The following is a 26449-nucleotide window of genomic DNA, read 5'->3' as shown; positions in this document are numbered from 1 at the left end:
GTACAGGCCCAGGTGGATGGAGCCTAATGTGTTGGAACATAGTATTCAGAAATAAATAACAAAACTAGCTGTGATTGGTGATTGGTGCATTACATAAGAGTTTCCAGGCTTTAAAAAAAGTTCAGTCTTTTGGCAAACATCAGAGTCTGTTAATTCATATCGGATCATATTTTGTATTTTGTATCGTCTTTTACAAATGTGATACACATCACTGAAAATGCATCTGTTGTAACTGGATAATTCTTACCCGTTTAATTCCAGCAGAGTTATCTCTCTTAAATGCAATGGAGTACCTGGTTTAGTCCTAATCAAAATGACAGTGTCTCATTGTTCTCTATAAGAGTGTATGACACACATGCTAAAGTATATTTATTTCACTAAATATTATCATTAAGGTCCATGGGAAAAACAACTAGTACCTTGATACCTAAAATCTAGTTTTGCTAAATACCTGGTGCCCTTTTTCTTAAAAACACAGGCTGTGTGACTGCAGACAAGTTACTGCTTATTGTTGGGTGTCTTAGGGAGGATAAACTTGCTTTCTCAACCCCCTTCAGGTTTGTCTGTGAGAAGTAGTGGGTACAATCTCTTTTTACTTGCCTGGTATCTATAGGGTTGTCTTTACTGAGGATAAACTCAATAATTCCTCTGGCATTTACCGTCCTATTTTTAATGGTGATGATACATTAAGAAAGGAGCCTAGACTGAAGGGGCAAATACTGTGCAACCTGTTTCTGAACTTCCTCATTTCTGCCCCCAAACAAGGGGAGACATTGCTGGGCTGTGGCATGGGGTTGTTTGAACATTGCTGACTGCAAGACAGCATATTTTTAAACCAGGTTCAAACTGAACATATCAGTTAGAGCATTCACCATTGTGTGCTGTACTGCCTGATTTATCACCTTGGAGATGCAACTAGTGACATCCCAAAAGCAATCATTTCCTGCCTTTTCTGCCAAGTGATAAAAGGCCAGCGATACCAAATAAAGAAGGGATGAGATCAAAATGACATTCCTAATCAATTTCAATGTAATATTAAATACTTGTTTTACTAATTTAGAAAATAGGAGGGCAGATATATTAACTGCCATCAGATCCTTATTCAATGTGGGAACTTCCATGCGATATGCGTCTGATACCAATTTGGTGAAAACAGTGGCTGGTGCCAAGAAAAACAAAAATGTCTTGCTAATGCTTGTATCACATATTGTGTCAGAAAGACATCAGGAAATTTCTACAATTTTTGGAGAATGTAAGAGAAATGTAAATGATGGATGTTTGGCTGCTTCAGTATAAGCTCTAACTCTGTATGCCATGTTCTTTGCTGGTGGTGGAGGATATTTAGTACAAGAGAGTATTCTACAGATCTTGATTTGCTTGCTTGGAAGATAAATTTTGCACGCTTCATAATGGGGTCATAATTTTCAGGTAAGTCTGAGAATTTCAGCATGGGAGGTCTCCAGAGCAGGAGTCCAGGAGTGGCACATATGACATGATGATACATTTTCAGCTTTTGTTACAAATGACCTGCCTAAGGTAATGACCAAAGGAGACATTCCAGAAGAGTTTCCAACTGGTCTTGTGGTTACCAGGTGTTACCAGGTTGTAACTGACAGCTGGTCTGGTATGGTCAGTGTGGTCTGATCAATTGGTGTCACTGGATGGGTTAGCTGGATTGCAAATTTATATATGAAAACCATCAATAAAGCTGGTTCAGCTGGGTGGATGACCAGCTGGCAGGCTGGCTGACCATCAGACTGGTTGTTGTAGCCAAGACATTCATTATACATGGTTCCCATGTTTTTCTAAATATAAATTTCCAGGTCTTTTCAAGGATAAAAATAATTTTTTCATGGTTAACAAATGACCATTACTGAATGGAATTAAAGAACATTTTGGATTATAAAATATGCATTTTCCATATCTGAAGAGGTTTCTCTTTCAAGACTCTCCAAAACATAGGTCAGAAAAGATGATCATGTAGAAAACCGCAAAATGAGTCACATGAAACAACTGACTATATTCTCATAAATCGGCATTTAAAGCCATTTCAATGTACAGAATACGAATTCTAACTTAACTTTGCTGACCTGCAATTTGTTGCTACATGGAAACAACACAGTGAGCTTTCATTATTTTGTTTCCTTTCAAACCTTTAATTCTACCGTAAGATAGCTTTCTAGCAGGCCTAGCAATTTTAAACTAGGTTATATTGAATTATACCTGCATGAAATCGATAGAAAATTTATTTATTTTCTCAAAAATGTTAAGTATTATAATTGTTATGTCTTTAATCCACTGACAGACTAGTGAAACTCAGCATAGATGAAACCTGACCCAGTACTCGCCATTTGCGTTAACAGTCACATGACTGCACAAATCTCAAACAACGACATCCAAAATCCAATAGTCACATGTTATCAACAACTCCTTTTTAATGTTGCTGTATAAAATGTAAATTATATTAAATGAAGTCTGATACCTTTTGTAAAAACCAGAAAGAACATATAATTCTCAACATATTTATTTTGAGAACAGCTACAAGAAACTTGGCCAGTCTGAATCATCAAGCAGAGTAGTCTGCTTCCCTGCTTTGTATGCTCCCTGCGTGAGAGAGCACACGTCAACATCGTAGTCATGTGATACAAAAAAACTTTTATTACAGCCAGTATACGACTTTCATTTAATATTTTTTCTACAATATTTGAAAATGATGGTTGTGAGATTCTATGTGCTCATGCAACATGTTATCAAAATCGCTAGAACCAGCTCAAGTTGCATCAACACATTAGTTTCATCGTCTTTTAGCAGATTAAAGACATAATGATTTTAATAGTCTCACAATTTCTGAGATAATAAATAATTTTCATATCGTTTTCATGCAGGTTTAACTCGATTTAACGTTTAAGTGTGCTAGCCCATCCGCTTAGCAGCTAGGCTTTAATGCCATCATGTTGGCCTCTTGTGATGCTAGACTGGTTTTCATACCTTCAAGTAAAAAAAACCAATACGGATATCGAGCTGTCTGTGAAACAAACAGTCTAATAGATGAATCTAATTCACTGAGTGCTTGGTGTATCTCAACAAATATATTTATGGCAGGCACCCAAATGATCCATACTGTAACCTCCTAATATTCTGGTTAGAACTCGATAAATTTAACTCACAATCAGTTCAGTTATGACTGAATTATGTAATTGTTTCGGGTGTCACATTGTGGAAGAAACTTTCCGGAGTTTTCCCGACTCTTGTCAATATTTGCAAAATTCAAAGGACATTTCACGGTCGGGGAAAAAGTTATCATTTCTCTCAACTTTTTCCCGATAATGTGTGAACCCTGATTATAAGACATAGTTACCAATGAAGTCTGCTGGAGACAAAATATACACTTGTCGCCAGACAGCTAGAGGGTACAGTGCACAACTGGGACATTATGCACTGTGATATGAAAACTGTGCTGCCTAGATTGGCCTAACAAAGTCAGAAAACATCTCCAACCTGCGTTTATACTCAGAGCTTGCCCAAAATGAACAGAAACAAAAACATGATTTCTACTGGTCGACAATCTAATCAACAGTGACTAGTAATAATAGTGATCATGCGAGATTCAAAAATCTATATCAAGTTACATGGCAACATCTCTGTAATCTATAACAAGACTACATGGCAATTTCTCTTCAGGAGTCAGTGTCACAAATGTTGGGGCCAGAAGATTAGTTTTCTGAGCAGGTGGAAGGAGATGCATCTCTGCATTCCAAAGTTGTGCACTGAATCCAAGTCTGGAGCTTGACATGTTGGAATTTTGATTAAGTTTTTCAGTTCAACCTGAGCAGCCTTCACATGAAGATGAACATTTAGCAGCTTTAGACTATACATGGTGGCCAGTATAACTGATGGAGGAAGAACTCAGGGAAAACTCCAGTCAGAACCACCGACCTACATGAAGCTATTGGCTGCTTTCTCACATGCCCACACTGGCTAAGCCTGAAATGTGGGGCTCTAACGAGTAACGGACAGACTTGGTCCATGGTACCTGTATCTTTATGTGGGGCCCTTATTTGTAATGGACAGACTTGAGCCTAGGTACCTGTATCTTTACATGGGGCTCTAATAAGTGATGGACAGACTAAGTCCTAGGTACTGGTATCTTTACCGGTGGCCCTAATGAGCGATGGACAGACCTGGTCCTAGGTACCTGCATCTGTACATGTGCCTAATGAGTAATGGACAGACTTGGTCCTAGGTCTGCAGGAATGTAACATGCAATAATTTACTGGATGAAATCTGTTATTCCTATGAATAATTCCAGAAATTTCTAATACTGTACCTGGTTGTAGATGGTTCTTGATCCAGGGTATCAGGTTATATTCCTTTAAGATCAATTCATAGTCCAGGTCTGGTATAGTCAGATTCCCTAACACACCCAGACACTCTAATGCAAATTCTTCATCTTCCCATTTGATCACTGTATCTGCCAAGTCACTGATGTAGTCCTGCCGTAAGAAGAATGACAAGTGATTTAAACATTTAAATTTAAATAGAATTTGTTTTCCAATTAGCATTTTATCATTTCACATTAAGTCTGTTTCTTGGACTGCATTTTTCCTTAGAAACTTTTAAAACCATAGACAAGACCTGTGTTCATGAAACATAAATGCCTGCCTAAGTAGCTAGTAATAAGCAGGTGCTGGCATAATACCACCACTTCTTTTGCGAAAGGCAGTATTTGACTTTGAATAAAACTTAAGTCAATGTTAGCTAGTTTTGGTGAAACAATGCAAGTTCAACTCATAAAGCCAGCAAATCATTGGCTGAATTTGAAGCCAAAGAGAAACTGAAGCAATCTTAGATTAAAACAGATAGTAGCTCATAATGGCCCAGTTTTAAAGTAGGTGTGCCGTGCACCTTCATTCCAACATCGCATGTTGGTCTAAACAGGTACAAACTTATAAATGAAGTCCAAATGTAAACTGTATAGATCCAGATCTGCCACTGAATAATGCACTGCCAGATCTGGTTCTATACAGTTTGATAAGAACAATCAGCAGAACAAACAAAACAGACCCTGATCTGCCGGTGCATTTATGTGATAGAAGATCTGGGATTATGTTGTTTGCAACTGGACTTGACTTGTAAATAAGCATACATGGTAATATGAGTTATATCCTAGACAACAAGTCACAAGTTCTGTCCAATTTTTCTTGTCTCGTACAACGTGGTTCCATATCTATACAGGGGAAAAAGTGGAAAAAAATGTAACCACAAGCTGAGTTTGATTTGTCATGGAGACATAATTACTGTGATGGTTTAAGAAAAGGAGAAAAACAAAAATAAAAGCGAGTCCATCAATTTTGTGGGAATCAATAAACAGATATTGGCTATTGCTCCATGTTCCCCATATTTCACTGAAAATAATAATAATAATAATAATAATTATAATAATAATAATGATAATAATAATAATGTGGACTTGATACAGAGTCAAATATTTAGAAGTTTTAAGTGCTTTACGATATTAGATAACAATAAAAACACATACAATGACAAGATCACAAAAACAATGTGAAATTACAAAACAAAAACATGCTGACATTAATTAAGGAAGTAAACATTATTAAGTCTTTGAGGTTTGAGTTCCAAGATGAAAAATTAGCAACAACAGCAATAGCAGTTACCATAAAAACAAAAACAATGGCAACAAAAGCAATAGCAGCAACACAAGTAACAGGTTATAAGAAACGTATGAGGCTGCTGGTAAATCTGCCAGAGTATAAAGAGTTTACATAAAGTCAACAACAAACATTAAACTGCAAAATGATTTTTTTTGGGATCGATTTGATGAGGTCTGGGACCAATCAATGCTTGTAAATGATATCTTGAGACTGAGCATGGGTCTTATGGGAAACTTCTTAAGACTAAGTATCCATAGATGTCAAAGTGGGCATTGGCACAAAGTTCAAGTGCATGAAGAAATGTAAAAAATATTTGAAAGCTTGGAAGAAAAGGAGGGGACTGGTGTGCTACTGGCCATAAAGAATGTCCAGGAATCCAAGAAAGAAACTCTTTCTACACTTTAACTCCTGAATGTAGAAACCAGCCTGATATTCTTGAGCGAAAATAAGATTTTCAAATTGGTTACAGTGGCAGTCATATTGGATGTAGGATCTGGATAATCAATTGGTTACAGTGGCAGTCATATTGGATGTAGGATCTGGATAATCAATTGGTTACAGTGGCAGTCATATTGAATGAAGGATCTGGATAATCAACTGGTTACAGTGGCAGTCATATTGTATGTAGGATCTGGTTAATCAACTGGTTACAGTGGCAGTCATATTGTATGTAGGATCTGGATAATCAATTGGTTACAGTGGCAGTCATATTGTATGTAGGATCTGGATTATCAATTGGTTACAGTGGCAGTCATATTGGATGTAGGATCTGGATAATCAATTGGTTACAGTGGCAGTCATATTGGATGTAGGATCCGGATAATTTTCATTTTAAGAACCAACCTGACATCATTAGAAGTCTTTTAGTGAAAGCCTTATGTTAATATGACCATCCATTCATGAGTGGCTATACAAATTTCAACTTGGCCATCATAACAGCCATATTAGATGTAATACTGGGACCATTTTCATTTGTGGTCAACTAGATATTACAGGAATTCTTTGGTGGAAGCCTCATGTTAACAAGTCCAGCCATTCAGTAGTGATAACAATATTGTTAATACGGTCATGATCACTATATTGCATATCAGACTGGCAAAATTTTTATTTAGGACCAACTATAAAAATTCTGCTCAGAAGCCCCTTTTTTATATGAGTTTTTGCTTAAAAGCACTAAAAATGATTTGTGAGATGACAACATTTTCACAACTACCTAGTGATAAGAAGTATTTTGGTGAAAATCCTATGTCAGATTGACCAGTCATCCAGGAGCAGTAGCAGTAATAGGAATTTCAAGATGACCACCATTGGAGCCATATATTGGAGGTCAGCATCATTTTCCTTTAGGACTGACCAGACATCATAAAAGTCTTCCTGACCACATTTCAATGTCTTACCATTTAACGATGAATGCCATGGCAGCCATAATGGATGTCAGATCAGAACAATTTTCATTTAGTGTAAACTAAACATCATAAGAACTCTTTTTTATGCAAACCCCATGCTGATATGACCATCCATTCAGAAGAAACTGTGACTAGATTTGAAGTAATACATGGATGATGGACAATAAGCTATCCCATAAGCTCTTTTGGACTGTAACAAATACAGCTACAAAAACGTAAATTCTCACTATAAAAAGATTCTTGGTCGCCCCATCATGTTGAGAAATGTTACGTATCATCTTCATGAAGAGTGGATCTTTAAACTTAAATGCTCGCTTCATCAGCATTTTGAGACCATTTCCCTCACAGATGAGCTGGGCTGTCCTCTTGTTGCCAGCCAGGTTGATACACAGAGACACAAGTTCTATAGGCAAGTTTTCTGGGCTTTCCAAAAGCATCTTCATTACCTGGTGAAAGAATTGTGCCATGTGTTATGAGGTTAATTTCTAAATTACTAATTGAATATTGCCAGCCAGGATATAAAGGTACAAAGACACAAGTTGTATGAACAGGTGGTCTGGACTCTTCAAAAGCTTCTGCATGGCTTGAAGACAGAATAATAATAATAATAATAATAATAATAATGCTTTATTTATAGAGGGTGACTCATTAGTCAAGGACTATTCTCCCTTGAGGCCCTCTTAAGGAGAGTATAACAATGCACATTATATGAAGATGGCAATAATTACTGTTTATTTTAACATGTTTAGTATTAAAATACTAAATTCCATTATCTGTTAGAAACACATACATGCTCATGATATCTTTTCTTAAATATTCTAATATTTTCAGCAGATTTTACATGTAGTGGAAGCTTATTCCACAGAACTGTACCAGAGTATTGAAAACTCTTTTTAAATTGCTCTGTTCTTGGTTTTGGTATTAGAATGTTTCCATGTGATATTGATCTCAACTGGTATTGTGCTGAAAAAGGCCTGAATAAGTCTTGAAGATACTCTGGTGCAGTTCCATGTAGACATTTATATAAAAGAACTGCCTTGTGAAAATCTATCCTGTCATATATTGTGAACCATTTGAGTTCTGTAAATAATGCTTTTGAGGGATGATCAACAGATGCATCTAAAATTACACGTGCTGCTCGTTTCTGAAGTTTATAAATCCTGTCAAGCTCAGATTTGGCACAGTTTCCCCATACATTAGAACAATAATCCATTGTTGGAAGAATATATGACTTGTAGTATAGATTGTGAGTTTCCATAGGTAAATATTTCTTGATTCTGCTGAGAAGGGCAATTTTGGATGACAGTGTTTTACAAAGCTTATCAATATGGTCATTCCATAATAAATTATTATCTACAGACACACCTACAAGCCTTTCATGTTTGACATTTTCTAATGGATGATTATTTATTGCAAGAGACAGTTTTGGGTTCCCTGACTTGTGTAGCTTTTGTGATGTCCCCAAAATCATACATTTTGTTTTACCTTCATTAATTACCATCCTATTTTGTTGTGCCCAGTTTTGGACTCTGATAAGGTCTGAATTTAATTTCATTTGGATAACTTCAGTATCAGAACTAGATGTATACAAAGTTGCATCATCTGCAAACAAATCTGTCTTTGTGGATTCATTATTTAATGGTAGATCATTGATATAGATAAGGAAGAGGAGAGGGCCCAAAACTGAGCCTTGAGGGACTCCTGAATGAATAGTGTGAGTTTGAGAGCTAATATTGCCAATGCTTACTTGTTGAGACCTTTGGTTTAGGTATGATCTAAACCAGTTTAAAGAAGGATTGTCAAATCTGTAACAGTTCAACTTTTGCAGCAGAATTTCATGATCAACAAGATCAAAGGCTTTCTTGAAGTCAAGGAAAACAATCCCAGTCATATGTCCATTATCCATTTCCTTCAGCCAAAGATCAATTAATTTGGTAAGTTCTGTTTGGCACGAGTGGTACTTTCTAAATCCTGATTGAGCTTTATGAAATAGAGAGTATGTTTCGAAAAATTTATAGACCTGAATGGCTACATGCTTTTCAAATAGTTTTGACAATACAGGTAGAATTGATATTGGTCTGTAATTTCCTGGATCCTCCTTTTCTCCTTTCTTAAAGATAGGTGTAACCTTTGCACATTTCAATGTTTCTGGAAAATTACCACTCATTATACTTAAATTTATGATATGCGTTAGTGACTTTGTTATTACTGGGGCAGCAATTTTAAGAATTCGTGGACCAATACCATCCAATCCAGAGGATTTATTAATATTAACCTTAATTAGCATATCAAAAACATCAGCTTCACTAACATTAGCTATTGAAAAATAATTTTCATCAGGAATTTTAGCTTTTATAAATAATAGAAGAGCATCAAGTTCAATTGGGATATTAGTCTGGTTCTGAATACTCTTACTGGAGATGCTTATGAAGAAATTGTTGAACATTTCCACAATGTCTTGTACAGATGTTGCTATATCATCATTTTGCTTAAGTCTAGGGGGAAGGCAACTGTTCTTGCATGGGTTCAGCTCTTTTAGATGCTTCCACAATGTTTTGGTAGTCTTACTTTCATTAATAGCCTGTTTATAGTAGTTCTCTTTTGCCTTATCTATCAGGTACTTAGTTTTATTTCTCCACTTTCTATAGCTTTTCATGTCTTTTTTCTTGTGGAAATTATCTCTTAGGTGCCTAGCCTCATTGATCTCAGGGGTAATCCACTTGGGTGTAATTTGGTGTTTAACCCTTTTTGTTTTAATTGGGGCATGCTTGTCTAAGGCTGCATTGAACATCTGATACCATTTGTCCAAGGCAGTGTTGACATCAGCTATAGTGCAGACTGATTGGAAAGGTTTGCAAACTAAATCATTTAAGAACATTTCCTCATCAAACTGTTTGAAGTCCCTGTATTGAATTTCAATGTGTTGGCCATTTTTAGATGATTTCGGAACATGTCTAGTTATACAGACTGAGTAGTGGTCACTCAGTGCATACACTGGTACCTTAATTTCACTTACGTTTTCAGGTTTATTAGTATAGACATGATCAATGATAGTAGCACTTTTATCCGTTACTCTAGTTGGGGTGTTAATTAATTGAGTAAAGTTGTAAGTTTCAAAGCTACTTATCCATGTTAATGGTGGAGTTTTCATATAGTCAATGTTAAAATCACCTAATATGATAATTTCTAAATCTTCCTTAAGTAATGCTTTTTGAATTTGAACCTCAAATCTATTAATCCAATCAGCTGTGGAACTAGGTGGCCTGTAAACCGAACATAAGAGTATTGGCTTTGATTGGGCAAGGGTTACTTCGATCCAGATGCTCTCTACCCCAATAGTCTCTAGATCAACACGTCTGTTATAACTAATGGAACTGTCTACATAGAGAAGAATACCCCCACCCCCCATGGATTCCCTATCTTTTCTTTCAAAGTTGAACCCCTGTATTTGGAGAGCCAAATCATCAGTATCGTTGGAAAGAAAGGTTTCACATAGACCTAGAATATTGACTGATCTAGTTTGCTGTAATATTAACTTTATCTCATTCAGTTTAGGGAGGATGTGTTGAATATTTAGGCTGATTACTTGCAGACCTCTTTTGAGGAGGCCAAATACATGACAATTTTGATCAGAGGATTGATCTTCAGACAAGGTAGTATGCCATATATTGTTTTTAGACTTGACAGATTTCTTTACATTGCCTTGATTATTTACATAAACATATGAAGAAGATAACATACAAGATCCATCTGTTGTACCATGACCACATGTAGTGGATATTTGAGAATGTTCAATATGAGACTGATTTACATACATACAAGAAGACATTGACATATTAGACACTTGGGGGGCCTCAGAGGGAGAAGCAACTTGAACAGTATCACACAGTTGTTTACATGTTAACAAGTTGCACTTTGTACACAAATCAGATAGTGCCTGAAACCTGTTTATAGAATTATAATTATTACATTGAAAAGTGTACACATATTCTAATGCATTTTGTTGCTGGATATGTGTTGCATAGGCCTGTACATCATAGCCTTCTACCTATTGGTATGTGCACAACTTTTGCTTATGTCCTAGTTCATTACAAAGATGGCAGCGAATCTGTTTTCCATGCAGACACCGCTGTGTTACATGACCGTGCTCTCCACAATACAAGCAGTTGTCTGACTCATGCCTAACCCCTTTTATAAGTCTTATGTACTGGTCTATATTCCTAAGGAGCATGGCAGTACCTCTGATGGACAAGTGGATTTGGTCTCGCTGGTACAATTGTTGGTTCACTCGATTGTCTTTGAAGAAGGTCCAGTATTGCGGAACAAAGAGTATTTGGAAATTTTCACACAACATACTTAGGGTGTCATTTAGTTGAGTCATAAGTGCATCCCTTCTTGGCGGTAGACCTGAGATGATTATTTTACACTCTGCATTTTTGGACCTGATGGCATACAACAAACTTTCATAATCATCCTCAATGCCCTTCAAAGATTGGCCATTACTGTAATTATTGCCACCAATGAGAAGAATTACAGTATGATATGGTGACATATCCATTTCCAATATTTTTTCTGTAATAGTGTTAATAGTAGCACCTCTATGAGTTTTTACGTCAGTTTTATATAACCCTCTTGTTCTTACTCCTTTGATTATTGATGATCCTATGAGAAGAGATCTGTCTTTAACTATGTTGTTGATTTTGACCAGTGGGGGGTTCAGATGCATTGTTTGAACTTCTTGATTTCCATGACTAGACTGACTGAGAGTTTGGTGACTGCTGTATTTAGTATTTGTATTTAATTTAGCTCCTTGTTGTGGGTAATTGGAGGTTGTCTTTAGAACAGTTTCTTCAGTACCTGGATTTGATGTTGAATGAGACACATGATGGTCAGTGTTTACAGCATGTGCTTTAGTTAACTTTTGGCTCTGCCCATCTAATACCTGTAGAAGAGACTCATCTTGTTTAATTGGTGTGGTTGCATCTGTTTGTGTGCATAATGATTTTTTTCTAATAGCTGGTTTTGGTATGGTCTGAGTGCCCTGACATGCTTTCTGGTCCTTTGACATGTTTGTGTATTGCGTTGTCTGGGTTTTCTGGTACACTTTTTTGGCACCTGGTTTATCCATTTGAACACTGTGTAGACTCTTTGATTTTAGTGCAGAGAGTTCCTGTTCTAACCTTTCTACTTGGGCCTGGAGAATACCTATCACTACTAAGCACTGTATGGAGGTACAAGGCTGGTTATGGGTTCCATGGAACTCAAAGGAATTTGTTGCACCTATCATAAACTGGGGTGCTGGAGTTTCCTCCACATTGATAGCAATCTGGCTTATTTCATGTAAAGCTGTGTTACTGTTGACTGGATTTGGAAATCTGTGGGCTTCAGGGATGGGTGTTGAAGCCCTTGGCTGAGAGGTAATAATTGATTTCAATCTGGTGTTGTCTACCATTTGCTGACAAGTGCTGATAAAATAATTTACCCATTCTGTGTAGCCTGGCCCTTGTACATGAATTTTACCAGTTGTTATGTATAGAGTTACTGTGGCAGAATCTGTATCCATGGATTTATAGATCAGTCCATTGTGTGAGTGTCCCTGCTGGAAGTGTAGATTCTCATCCAAGAATTTCTTGATTGCTGGAATTTTGTTGGAGTCAGCTGTGATTGTTATACTCTGCATATTATGTTGGATTTTAAGAAAGCTTGGAACTGAAGAGGAGTCAGAGGAGTCAGCCATGTTGGATTTTGGTGTTACACAATCTTGGTAGGTTGAATCTATTTCAAGTGAATATTTCTCTGCAGTATTGAGTGTGTCTATATCCTTTGTATCATTTAAGAGATCATCTTGGGTAAATCCTGAAAATGAATCTGATGAATCTGATTTGAAATATGAGCAGATCCACTGAGACAGTGAAGAAGTGGCCATATTTGTTTTACTGTTCTTTTGTCTGAATATGCAAAAATGCAAATCTGTACTTATATCCACAGACTGAGTTTACTAAGTTACCCTGACACTTTTTGCACTGCCTAAATTAGTTGCTGGTAGCACTTATAACTAGTATATTTTCTTCTGTAAAGCTGTATTTCCGAATGTTTCAGGAGCTGGTTAAGAGTCTCATACCATGGCGGCCATTTTTAATAGCCTTAATCAGAATGATATTTTAACACATCAGTATGTTTGTCTTACAATAAGCCCAGGTGAATGCCTAATAAGTTTTAAACAAGTGTGAGGAAATTATTACCATTGGAAGTTTCAGATATAATGACAGTAAGAAGAGACAGGCAAAGGCACAGTATGAGTGAAAAGGTAAGGTAAAAACAGCAAATATCCCTCAATCTGTTTGAAGTAAGTATATTGTTTATTTAATCATCATCAAATTATAAGATGAAACAAAACTTAATAGCAGAGCAATCATGTGCAAGGAAGGCTCCAGACTGCATTGTGGGCTTTTACAAGGAATGACTGATACCTGAGCTTGGTCTGACTATCAGCGACAAAACTGACAACATTATAACAATATTTCATCAATCTGGTAAAGGTTACATTCACTGAGACCTTAATACCTGTATAATAATGTAATGAATTAAGAGAAATCAACCTAAAATGACACATCTCTCGTGCACCTGATTACATACTGAAAGCACGCTTCGGTCTAGCATTCTTAACTGTTATACTACTTATGTTAGTACCATAGTCTAATATCAATTTATATACACTATGGTACACTATGTATGCAAATATTCCAAGTGGAAAATTGTATGCAGAAAGGTACCTGTGCACAAACTTGCTTAACCGATGCACCAAATCAAGTTGAAATATTTTGAATGGATTAAGTCATGCTCTGGCAACAACAAAAATGTATGGAAATCCAGATGGACATTTTAATAGCCATATCACTCGTACAGCATACCAGAGGAATAAAAATAAGATGCTTATATGGCGATGAAGGCAAAGGATACATATATAATACTATGAAATGAATACCTGTTTCAACCTTATTAAACTGGTAATTATTGCAGTCTGAGGTCATGTTACAGACGGTGAAACAGGTTAATGATCATATCTGCATTTCATTTATTATTTACAATCTTAATTCAGTTTGTTTTTCTTCTGTATTTTGTTTCCATTCCAGTAACAGTTACATTTCACTTATTATTTATTATCTCATCATTTTTCAGTTATGGGTCTGGAAATTAATTTATATCTACTGTTTCATTTTATTTTCTCTCATTTATAATTTAATGGAAATGCATTTACTTATGTCAACGCCTGTTTTTGAGAGAGTAAAAGTGAGAGAACTATATCTTTGGAATCTTGTCTTATCAAAAGTGTCCTATAATCAAATGTCACATGCATTAATGCAGACAAAAATGCACTAAATTTACGATAAAGCTAGAACTGCAATATGTGTGTAAATAAAATCATAATGTGTGTTAGTGTGTATTTTGGATTGTTAATGTAGCTTTAACAATTTTGCAGTCATATAGCAATTATGTCTGCAGTGTGGCAGCTTATAGTGATGATGTCTAACATTGGAGCATCATGCCTTAGACATGTAGCAGATGTCCTACCCAGTCACATTATCCTGACTCCAGGCCAACCAGTCCTAACACTAACCTCTTAATGATGAGCACCTAGCGAGGCTGCTGTTAGTACCATTTTTATAAGTCTTTGGAATTACTTGGATGGGGTTCAAGCACACTACCTCTGGCATCTGAGGTGGACGATCTAACCACTAGGCCATCAGAGTGGTGCTTACTATGATGTGTAAGGGTTGTAACTATCTATCAGTATAGAAGATCAAAACCCAAACTATCATAGGAAAGGTTTTTTAATCCCTTGGAAATTAGTGGGAGTGCGAGGAAAATAATTTAAAAAAACATTTTTAAAATGCATTCAAGTTTTGTTCCATTTTCATCTATTATTCATCATTCCATATTCTGTGGTTTGCATTTGCAGTCAACATTTTCTACAAAATCTATTCTTCGCTCGACTTACATTCATTCTTCATTCTGTTTTAATTTGACTGGTACTATTACCAATTTCAGGGCCTGTATAAAATGACTTGTCAATTTTCCTAACTCATATTCATATCACACTAGGGCTGGAATAGGTGTCCTTCAAGCTGACCATTCAACTCAATGATAAAATTAATGTGAGATAATGATATGGTGCATATTCATCAGAAATGGTACATTCATATAACTGGTACATTCATATAACATATTTTCTTCTCAAATCAACCATGATAATGATAGACAATTATGTATCAATTCTAAAAACAATGTGCCTCTAATTGATGGTATGCTAACAAAAGAGTCAATGAAAAACAAATTGTTCAAAAATATTTAGTTCATGTTTAACTTCTTACCACTACAGGTAATAAAACATACCATAGGTACACAATCTGTGTACGTAAACATTGACTTGGATCTCTCATCCATACTGATATGGTAAAGGATACACAATACTATTAACTGGTGGTTCTCGTTATCTGAAACAAGAAAACATTTTAGCAATATAACATCAAAGGGCAATTATTTCTACTAACATTCTCAAAATGTCTCCCAAACTCAGACTTTTACATAATGGACTTATGAAACTTCCTACAATAATTCTGTCAGAGAAAAGTGACAAGGAAGCAAAATCAGTTTTTAGTTTTAAAATTCAACAAATGGAGACATTTTTAATCTTGATAAAATGAAAGATGAATAATTCTTTCTGAAAATGGCAAAAACTCCTCTTTTTTATTACTGGATGTTAATACCTGATGTGTGTCAAATGTTCTTTATCTACCAACCAAGCAATAATGATATTGAAAATTTGTTGAAGGCATCTGGAGATGTGTCATGAAATCTGGGGCCAGTTCCCTCCCCATCTCTGAATCCATATTTATATAGCAATAATTATAATAGTAATTGTGCTTCCCTCTATAAATAAAGCCACTATTATTGTTGTTATTATATTTTGTTTTTTTCTTCATATTTTGCACACTTGGCATGCACAAAGACCAAAATCACATGCTTCCCTTCCTTACTGACAATGCTACCAAGAAGTTAGTGAACGACATCAAGTGCTCGTTTACACTTTGCCTATCAAACATTTACTGTAAAAGGGTTCTTGTATTACAGTGCCTCTCTTGTAACACATGCTATGATGTAATACAACAGCAAGCTGAACTGTGCTATGATGTAATCCCACTGCACAGTGAACCATACTTTGATGTAATCACAGTGCATAATGAACAGGGCAATGCTATAACCCAACTACATAGTGAACATTTCTATGATATAATTCCGCTGCATAATGAACCATTCTAAGATGTAACATACTGCACAGTGAACCACACTAACATGTAATGCACTGCATAATGAACCATACTATTTCACCCCCTGCCTAGTGAGCATTGCTGTGATGTAACCCAACTGCATATTAAATCACTGGGTATAACCACATACACAGTGAACCCTGCTATGATGTAATCACATTTCATAATCCCTGCACCAACAGGAGTACTTTTAGTAGCTAGCAGTAGACAGACTGGTATGGAGAAAAGTACAGAACCCACTTGAGTAAGAAAATTCGGTCACAGTGATATATGGTAGTAATCAAAGTGCATCCACGTGTTAATTTTCATTTCTATGTGAAAATGGGTCAGAGATATTAAAAGTAAACATTTGATATATTTTGTTGAAAACCCCAAGTGATAATGACCATTCATTCAATGATAGCAAGATTATCAAGAGGACGTTTCATTAAGGATCAACTAGGTGTTAAAAAACCTACTGCTGAAAACAATGACTTGTTTACCACCCCCATCTGAAGACTTGTAATACTTCAGGTATAAAAGTGTAGTTTTCTATCCAAATGTGTAACACTTTCAAAGCTTCTAATTTACCAAGAAAATCATTCCATGTTAATTTTGTTAACACAGGAAGAAGCAAAAATATGGTCACATAGTTAAAAAAATTATGATTAGAGAAGATTACAGTATACTGCATCTCCTATTACTTCTAATATTTTATGGAATATACTGGTTCCAAAATGCATTCAGCTGATAGATTAAGCTATTTACTGGCTGCACTCCATTGGTGACCAGGCAGCACATGCCAACATAATAGGATATCCTCCCCTCGGTTTTCTGAACTTTGAAAATCTGGTTTGCCTAGCAGATTATTCAGGTAATTTAATGTAATTACCTCCAAGATCGCTGTAATCAAAATTATTCAACAACTTTATATATATATATATATATATATATATATATATATATATATATATATATATATATATATATATATAATGTGTAGTCCTTATTTACACTACTTGTAGCACACATAAAGTTCCACAAATAAAAGTATCACAAGTTGACATGCAAGTTTCATTTATCTGAGATCAGCAAATAAAAGACATTTTGAAGGATTTAATTTTATTTACACTATCCTGTCCATCAGCTTTCTAGTAGCTGGCCATCCTGACCTGAAACTTATCTATATTTTATTTGGAAGGGTTGGCGATATGGACTGTACTAAATGACACATGTGAATCAGTGTGGCCTCTGACTCACAGCAATCACCCAGCACTGAGCTATGGAATTATATGGAAATAAATCAGGCACAATATTAGAATCAAATGTTCACTGACGGAGAATATATAAAAATCCATTAAAAGTTTTTGATAATATTTTTTTATTTATATCAATCATATGGTTGCATGGCCGGGCTTTCACACTGTTAATAATGGTTACTGGGCATTCATGTTTAGTTGTAATGGGTTTCCATGCAATTTTTCTACCCATGCATATTCATAATTAAAAACAGAAATTCATGATCAAACTTGTTTGCTATGAAAATATTTATCTTTATGAACACAGGCACTGGCATTTGCATTAGAGAGACTTACTCAGCAGATTAACCAACTTTGGAAGTAGACCAAATTTGATCATTTTACTCCTCATGTCTGTGTCAAAGGAGAGATTCAGAAGGAGACGAAGAGTGATATTTAAGAGATCCTCATGATCACAGGGAATGATGGGTGTCAGCTTCTCGATGATGTTATTTTCAGCCTGCAAAATAAAATAAAATGTGCATCAGCTTATGAAAGTCAGACGTGATAGGAAAATTAATTTTTTTTAAATGAAATGCACAAACAAGGGTATCAAGAAAGGTGGTGTTTCATGTGTCAATTGTGTTATGTATCCACACTCATCTGTAAAGCACAAAATCTAGACCATTTTACCATAACAGACACTTCATTGATAATTTCCCAAAGACCAATCCCTATCACAGATACTTGCTTATGTACTCAGTCCAACTGCAAACAACACAGACCCTGATCTGCCATTGTATAATGTGTCAGCAGATTGGGATCTATGCTGTATATTCAACCGATAACACCCAACAGCCTACATTGACCCAGATCTGCTGGTGCATTTTATGTCAGCAGATCTGGGTGCATTCTGCAGTTGAACTTGCTTATCAGCAAGTACATACAGTAATTTTAGCCACCTGTGCATAGTTTACCATACCAACACTTCCAACTGGTTAAGATCAACAGTTCTTATGAAACTATCAAGTATTCATGCCCCTATTTCTAACATCACTAATCCTCAGACACCCTCTCCCTATATTAATGTCATGAATTGACTTGTACAAGATAATAATTCTTTGGCATACCTTTATTTCCATTAGGACCATCTCATGGGTTATTCAGAATGATCACAAATCCCATTAATGCATTTGTCAACAATCTGTCACAACAATAAACTCATCAGATTCATATTACTGGTGGGTTATTCAGAATGATCACAAATCCCATTAATGCATTTGTCAACAATCTGTCACAACAATAAACTCATCAGATTCATATTACTGGTCAATCTGAACATCATTTCTTTTGTGAATCAAGTATCTTCTTTTTCAAACATGTGATGAAAAAGGCAGAGTATACCCTGACTGATATAATGGCCTCCTGTCAAATTTAGTTTCCTTTTATTTATAGAGCAGTGCAACTTTCTGCACAAATTCACTTATATGTACTAAATCCTGAAAATTTAATTAGGGATGGACCTGCTAGCCTTTGTGTATCACCAGAGTACAGACTTACTCAACAAACATAACCAAAATGTGACTGACTGACATGGAATTAGATGACATATTGCATTTCACTGTGATCAATACATAGCATGCAATTTTACCAATCTGTACAGTTTTGTCAAGTTTAAATTCAACTCTTGCCATCTTCAAGTCTTGTACTACTCTGAATTACCCTGACCATTGCTAGTGCCAGCACAGACATGGACGTATGAGCAACAAAGATGCTGTGCAATCAGCCAAGATTTTGGCCATGAAACCAGAGTTTGGATAGTCTCAATGAGTGAAACTGCCATTGTCTTTTTTAAGTGCATCAACTAGGTCCTGCATTTCCACCTTACTTGACTGATTAATGGAAGCAAGGACATTAGTGAAACAGCCAGTGTTTTGAGTGCACCAACTAGGTCCTGTATTTCCACCTCAACTGACTGATTAATGGAGACAAGACATCAACAACCACTGGTTTAATGCCTGCTGACAACAGCCTGTTCACTGCTATGAATCCTGGTAGCATCAGCAGGACCATGGAACTTAATCTGAACTGTACGTAGTTTTGGACCACTGAATGGTCTGAACTTTTTGGTACATGCAAGGGAGGTCTCACATGTGTCTTCAGTTGCCTTAGATCTCTTACATTTTATGCATTTCATCTGCATGGTCTATTAATTTTCTGAAGACAAGAATAACCTATTTTTCCTAGTAAAATAAGTTTCTTCAAAAATACTTACCCAGTCATAATGCCTTAGGAGAACTACCACTACCTCGCAAATCCAGCACTCCCAGATACTTCTTTTAGCTAAAGGGAGGTAAAAGCTGTCTGCTACCCTATTTGGCCGTCAAGCAGAATGATCTCCCCTTACATATAAGACTTGATGGCACAGTGTAAGAATATCCCAGTTATTACTGGTGTGGAGGGCACACTCCCTATGGATGTAACTGCTGGGAGGCTGGGAGGGTTTAAGTGTATTATGATTGGGTAAGTATTTTTCAAGAAACGTATTTTACTAGGAAAACTTGGTTTCTTCTTCAAATTTTTACTCAATCATAATACCTTAGGAGAATAGGTAAGAGATGAAGGGAGGTACATCCCTTTACCTCAGAGATACGATCTCAGGTCCACTAAGGTACTGAGACAGCTTCTAGGAAACCTGACTGGAGGAGACTCCATCTGTTGGGGTGTGGCTTCAAAAGGTAAAAAATGTCCACCTGCAAATCCAGCAAAGTTGTGAAGCCGTGTCATAAGGTGTCGATTGATCTGAAAGGAAGACCTGATGTGCTGCAAATACAGGTCCTACCAGATCAAACTGGCCTCACTGAGATGACAGATCTCAGAATAAAAGCTAGAGAATGTGGACTCTTATTTCCATCAGGCAGCCTGAATGATGTTGGTTAGCAAACAGTTCCGGTCTGATGCCAGGTTGGTGGCAGCTGCTTGAAACTCTTGAGCTGAAGTGCATAAAAGTTCAGTGAGCTGATCGAATAACCCCCTCACTCCAGTACATGATATTCTGTTCTGATGAATACTCCTGTCCTTTTATGAGAAATAGAAAGAGGCATGATCTCCTTTGATGCATTGGCTCTGTTTGTATAACGAATCACTTGAAGCCAAGACTGGGTCCTGTAGGTGGCCTTTAGTTGACGTGTCCAGATGAGACAAAAGGGTTCATGACAAAGGTTTAGCTAACAGCGGAAGAGAGACAGTTCTCAGTGATGAAAGAGGATGCTGCCATGAATAAAACTGACCCAATTGTTGGAACTTGCATGTAAATCGGGTCTGCTGATAGGGCATATATTTCAAGAATCATGCCTGCAGTTGCAAATGCCATGATGAAGCAGGTCTTGTATGAGGAGTGCCAGAGATACCATTGAAAATTGTTCAGAAGGTGTCTTATCCAGTCAGGTTAATATCCAAGATAGGTTCCTCTTTAGGCCTAGGGTTAACATTTCTGGCCATGTATAAACAAAGTTGATGAGAAGGTTGGATAAGTCCTGGTTTGTCTGATAACCTTTCTCTCTGATGATGATGAAGGTGTTGGCAACCGTGGAATGTTAACCTTGGATCATACTTGGAGCTAACTTGCTCTCTTTTAAGAGCCATAGGTGGGAGTTAGCTATCAGGTAAGACATGTTCATCTGTACATCACTGGATGAAATGTGCCATTGACTTCATATGCTTTCGGAGTGGAGGGCCATCAAACCTGAGCCGATTCTCTCCACCATGACTGGTTGTGAAAATGATGAATTTTGAAGGCCTATTTGCGATCATCAAGACATGCAAGTTCGGGGGTCCGGAAAAGGATGACCAACTGCCATCTTGGTTATATGAGTAGATGAAGGAAAATCAGAATTCCGCAGGGTTTCCGATTCAAGATTGATGAGGTGGTTAATCCACAAATTCTCCCGATGGAGTGGTGTGATGAGGATATGGCTACAGGCTGATTCCCTTGCTTTCAGTATCACTTGGAATCAGAGGTATCATGGGTTGGTGCATGAGTTCATGTTGGTCCAATCCAACAATAGGGCATCCATTGTCCAAACTATTGGGTCCAGGATGGGAGAGACCAAGAATGTGGTTTTTGGCATTTCCTATTTTCGCAAACAGGCCCACCAACAGTTGGTCCCATTGGTACAGATCTGAGTAAGAATGGAGGAATGGAGAGACCTTTCCTTCTGTACCAGATGAATGTTCAATAATGAAGGGCCAGTCAGAGTGAAGAGGAGTCCCTGGATATGGTGAATCTGTATGGCTTGTTGATGACAACACCACTTCAAAAAGTCTCACACCTTGATGCAAAGGTCTGGGGACTGGGGTCCACCTTGTTCTTGAAGATAAATCACCATTGTAGTATGGAGCTCCTTCTTGTTGTTTGAGACAAATCCGACACCATGATGCAAAGGTCTGGGGACTCAGGCTTTCACAATGGCCATCCTCTCCAGAATTATTGATGTGAAGATGTCGTTCCTGTGGACAGCATGCACTGCTGGCATCCCGAAATGACCGTAGTAGAGGGCTCCCCAACTTTTCAAACTTGCATCAGTACAGATTATAATCTCAAGATACCATGGGTTGTTTGAATGCCCGATCCTGAGGGATACAAAATATGGTGCTTGTGTATTGAAGTCCATACTTAGGTAAACAAACTGTTGAGATGCTACTCGGTTGGATTCTTCCTTGTTAATTAGTCCAGATGCGGAGAGCGTATACAAGAAAGGAAGGAATTATACATATATGTGGAGTTCTTCAGAGCATAAAGACAAACACACATGTAAATAATGCTGCCCCAACCTAAGTTATGAAGTCGCATAGGCTACATGTTCATCTGACCATGATAAGTATGATTTAAAGTTTATGTATATTAACATGACTCAAGGGTTGCCTATAGAAACATGTATGCGCAGGAGGCAACTGAATAAACCATGCATAGAGCACTGACCTGTACTTGTCTGAACAGAAAGGAAGAAATACAGAAATACACCAGTGTCTACATTACACACAAAAAACCTTCACGTAAAAGGAAACTCAGGCACCTTTAGAAAGACATAAACAGCAGGTACAACAAAATCCATTAGGAGCCAATACTTGTAGGGAAAAGGGCCATGAGACCACCCATACAAGTAAATACATTAAAGTAGGCACAATGACGGCATGAAAGCCTTGGATAGAAACTCGCCAATATGTACCCGTTTGTAAAGGAATTACACATATATAGGAGTTATATGAGCACTAGAGACTTGCATGTATAACATAAATACAGCACAAACTGATTGTGAAGTCGCTTAGGCTCCACATGCAAGTACATACATTTGTGATGATGACAAAGTGTAGCAACTTGTAAAGGCAGAACTTTGTTGTGATAGAAAGAGAGAAAAAGTTGGAAATATTGATTGAGTATACTTTCCTTATATCTTCCATGTAGCTTCGGGCTTTTGCAAGATCTCTCATGACAAGAGCGTGCTTGTTGGCATGAGCTGAAGCAATAACCAGGATATTCTTACATTTGGCCACCAAGTTATATATGTAAGGGGGAGATCACTCTGGCTGACTGCCAAATAGGTTGGCAGACAACTTTTAGCTCTCTGTAGTTAAAAGAAGTATCTGGGAGGGCTGGATTTGTGAGGTACTGGTAGTTCTCCTAAAGTATTATGGGTAACATATTCAATAAAAAAACTAAATGTTAGTGATAGATAACAAATCTAAGTTTTCACCTACACAAATAATCAATGGCTGCTGCTAAATAAGTTGATCAATATCAGCAGTGCATGCAAAAATAACCAAAAACAGGCATCAATGATACTATGATGGAGCATAAAGTAAAGAAAATCTACAAATGCAAGAAATTCACATAAATATCAACAAATTTAACATTTAAATTTATTTATTGCAGCATGTAGTAAATACGTTTATACTCAATAATATACTAACTTTCTGGATGGATGGTCAATGATCAAAAATTTTAATTAAGATTCTGTCAAAGATATTGGACAAAATCTAAAACTGTAAACAAATTAAGCCACTTAGCAATGGAGAGATATGGGGATAGGCTTCAAAAGCTTTCACCCATTCATGGATGTGAAATATTGACGAAAAAGACAAAAACGTTGCATATTTCCACAATTACTGGATTTAAGAAGTAGCAAAGCATCTTTTTAACAATAATTTGATTGGGAAATGCAATCAAAGGATTAATTATATTGCAGTTAGAATTACATCTATGTCTCCTCTGATTGATATTTACCATTTCCACTTTATTTTCTATGAAGATGCTGAGCTTTTTCAGAAAGGACACAACAAGAATGAGGAGTTCAGGGTTGTCTCGCTCCAGTGATTGGACCAGCATCTTGACCATTCCCTTGTTCCTCATCTTCAACTCTACCTTCAGGTCCTCTGCCAGATTTAGTAAGAGGTAGAATGCCACTGAAAGAAGAAAACTGGTAATGTCACAGCAATATTTATCAAAAGTTTTCTTACTGCTCCAATTATTGGTTCTAGGTCTCTCATACTGGCATTTGACCATCTGAATGAGAACCAGCAACACAGACCAAGATCTTCAATATAATTTTTTTTTAGAGCATATTATTTAAGTATTCAGTTTTTTCAGTCTTACAGAATAAAAATTGAAATTCTTATATATGAACACCTACATCTGTATGGGTGTCAGTGCTGCCAAAGATCTTGGTCATGAGTTTAAAACTCGTGGTGGCATCCCAAATTTTTTCCTACTTTTTAAAATATTTTTATCTTCAAACTTTCTTTTAAACTTGCTCATCCCAATTAGTTTTATTTTTTATATATTCTTTTTCTTATTTCATTCCTAGGATGGACAATTAACCTAGTAAATATATATTACTCAAAATGAATTAGGTGTTCATTATTTTGTAAAATCTGTAAATGGCAGACATATTCTTTCTTCTACTCACTCATACCAAATGATTCTGTATCCATATATTGGGACACTGTATTTGTTGGGACATCATAAACTGATTTTTAATTGTTTTTAACACTATGTTCTGGGACATTATTGTTTCGTTGTAAGTTGTATGACATCTTTTAAATCATTTGTAAATCATATGTCAGAAAATGCACTCAAACTTAGAATTATAGTTTAAACAAATATTAAAATGTGATAATCCCTGTAGCATCACTTCATCAACCCAACCATTCTCCTGCATACACACAATCCATCTTTTTCTTTAAGCTCTTTCATGCCATGAAAAATTATCATTGGAGGGAGCACATTCGCTTTGAAACTGCAAGGATTAAAGATATTTTTATCTGCACCAGTCATGTGAATTCTAACACTTCTAACCCCTTCTGATTGACAGCCTGTCCAAGAATAAGATCAAAGTACACTGGAGCTTAATCCATGTTAATGATGATATTATGTAGGTGAAATCATCTTCTTCTCTTCTGGCCTTCATGAAATCAAGTAATGATTTTATTTTCTCCTCCAAATCTAATGGGAGATGCAGGGTCATCAATGTCTATGCATAAGGTGGTGCTCATAAGTTTCATATTTTGCATAGGGTTAGGATTTTAAAGAAAAAGAATTTCCCCGGCTTTCCTCACTGGTTATACTGGCTTTTTAAAAAAGACCTTGCATATCTTAGGTATAATTCAAAGAACCTTTAATTCTCTTTATTTTGGTGTATGACTGATAGGTGTAATATGGGTTATAGAGTTTGAAGTATATGCCTTCCCATTCTCTTTCATGCTCCTTGCAATTCAGTCCAAATGAACTTTGCTTAAATCATGGGATATGATACTGTCTTTCCTATAATTGTTAGTCCCTATGGAAACTGGATTTGCTATCCTGTTTTGTCTTGAGCAGTTTGGTGATATTTTCTGCCTCAGTTGCAGCAGATTAAATCAATTAAGTCTTGTTCTACCCATGGATACTGATTAATCCATGGTGAATGAAACTTTCTTGCATCTTTAGCAGCATCGTACTGATTATTTTTCTGTAAGATGGGTTTGTTAGAGCTAGAAACTTCGTTAAGTTTCCTTTTCTTGCCTAAATAAGAAATCAGACTCATTTAATTAACTACACCAAGAATAATGATAGCTAGACTCTATCTAATGATTAATTTATACCTGAAACTGAAAGATATGTGAACACTGATTTCATCAATATACTTCTCAATTATCATCTAGTCACCTTGAAAATCTGCGACACGCATCAAAGCCGAACATTAAGATTAAGAACACCTATTTTTACCTATTGAATATTTTCCCAAGCAGTATTTACTTATCGGTCTCGGACTCTCCTGTTAAATACCACATAAACAAGAGATCATAAACAATGTACAGGTGTTACATTTTTGGTACACTGATCATGCTTTGAATGAAATCCTGGTGGTGAATCATTATTGGCGAGTACCTTTTATTTTCAAACACCTGTCAATGAAATCTCAAACATTACTGACATTAAACGCCTTAATTGTCTAAAGACGGCAACATGCATCAACCAATCTGTATACTTGGCCAGCTAAGAAACTGCCCAGTGCTAGGCTAGAGACCTGAACGTTGGCTAATCCTGTATATGTATAATATTACGATTAAATGTAACTGATAAGTTAAAATAGCAATATTTATTCCTTATTTGTCAAAAATGGCTTCAATCAGTAACAGAACACCTCAAATATCCAACTCAATTTTTTGGCCCTGCCTGTGGGCAAGTTACCTGGAAACTGGAGCTTGCCCTGGGAGTCAAGCAGGCAAGTTAATTTGTAAATCCCTGTGTGTGTGTGTGTCTATATATATATATATATATATATATA

At 36.4% G+C, this 26449-nt stretch overlaps 1 protein-coding gene across 1 annotated transcript in view; it reads right to left on the bottom strand.

The window, feature by feature from the left end:
• Positions 1–26449, bottom strand: part of LOC149779125 (kinesin-associated protein 3-like) — a 66874-nt gene that overhangs the window by 22536 nt on the left and 17889 nt on the right. The window contains exons 7-11 of the mRNA XM_089939677.1: positions 23908–24086; positions 17982–18144; positions 15473–15573; positions 7306–7524; positions 4328–4493 (exon numbers count right to left, since the gene is read on the bottom strand). Of these exons, the coding sequence (XP_089795803.1) occupies positions 4328–4493; positions 7306–7524; positions 15473–15573; positions 17982–18144; positions 23908–24086 (828 nt within the window). The remainder of the gene's footprint in view (positions 1–4327; positions 4494–7305; positions 7525–15472; positions 15574–17981; positions 18145–23907; positions 24087–26449) is intronic.

Source organism: Sinohyriopsis cumingii, chromosome 17, assembly GCF_028554795.1.
Source record: "Sinohyriopsis cumingii isolate HCF-2022 chromosome 17, ASM2855479v2, whole genome shotgun sequence".
Taxonomy (NCBI): Eukaryota; Metazoa; Mollusca; class Bivalvia; order Unionida; family Unionidae; genus Sinohyriopsis; species Sinohyriopsis cumingii.
Note: the sequence above shows the minus strand (reverse complement) of the source record. Positions and strands in the feature narration are given on the sequence as shown.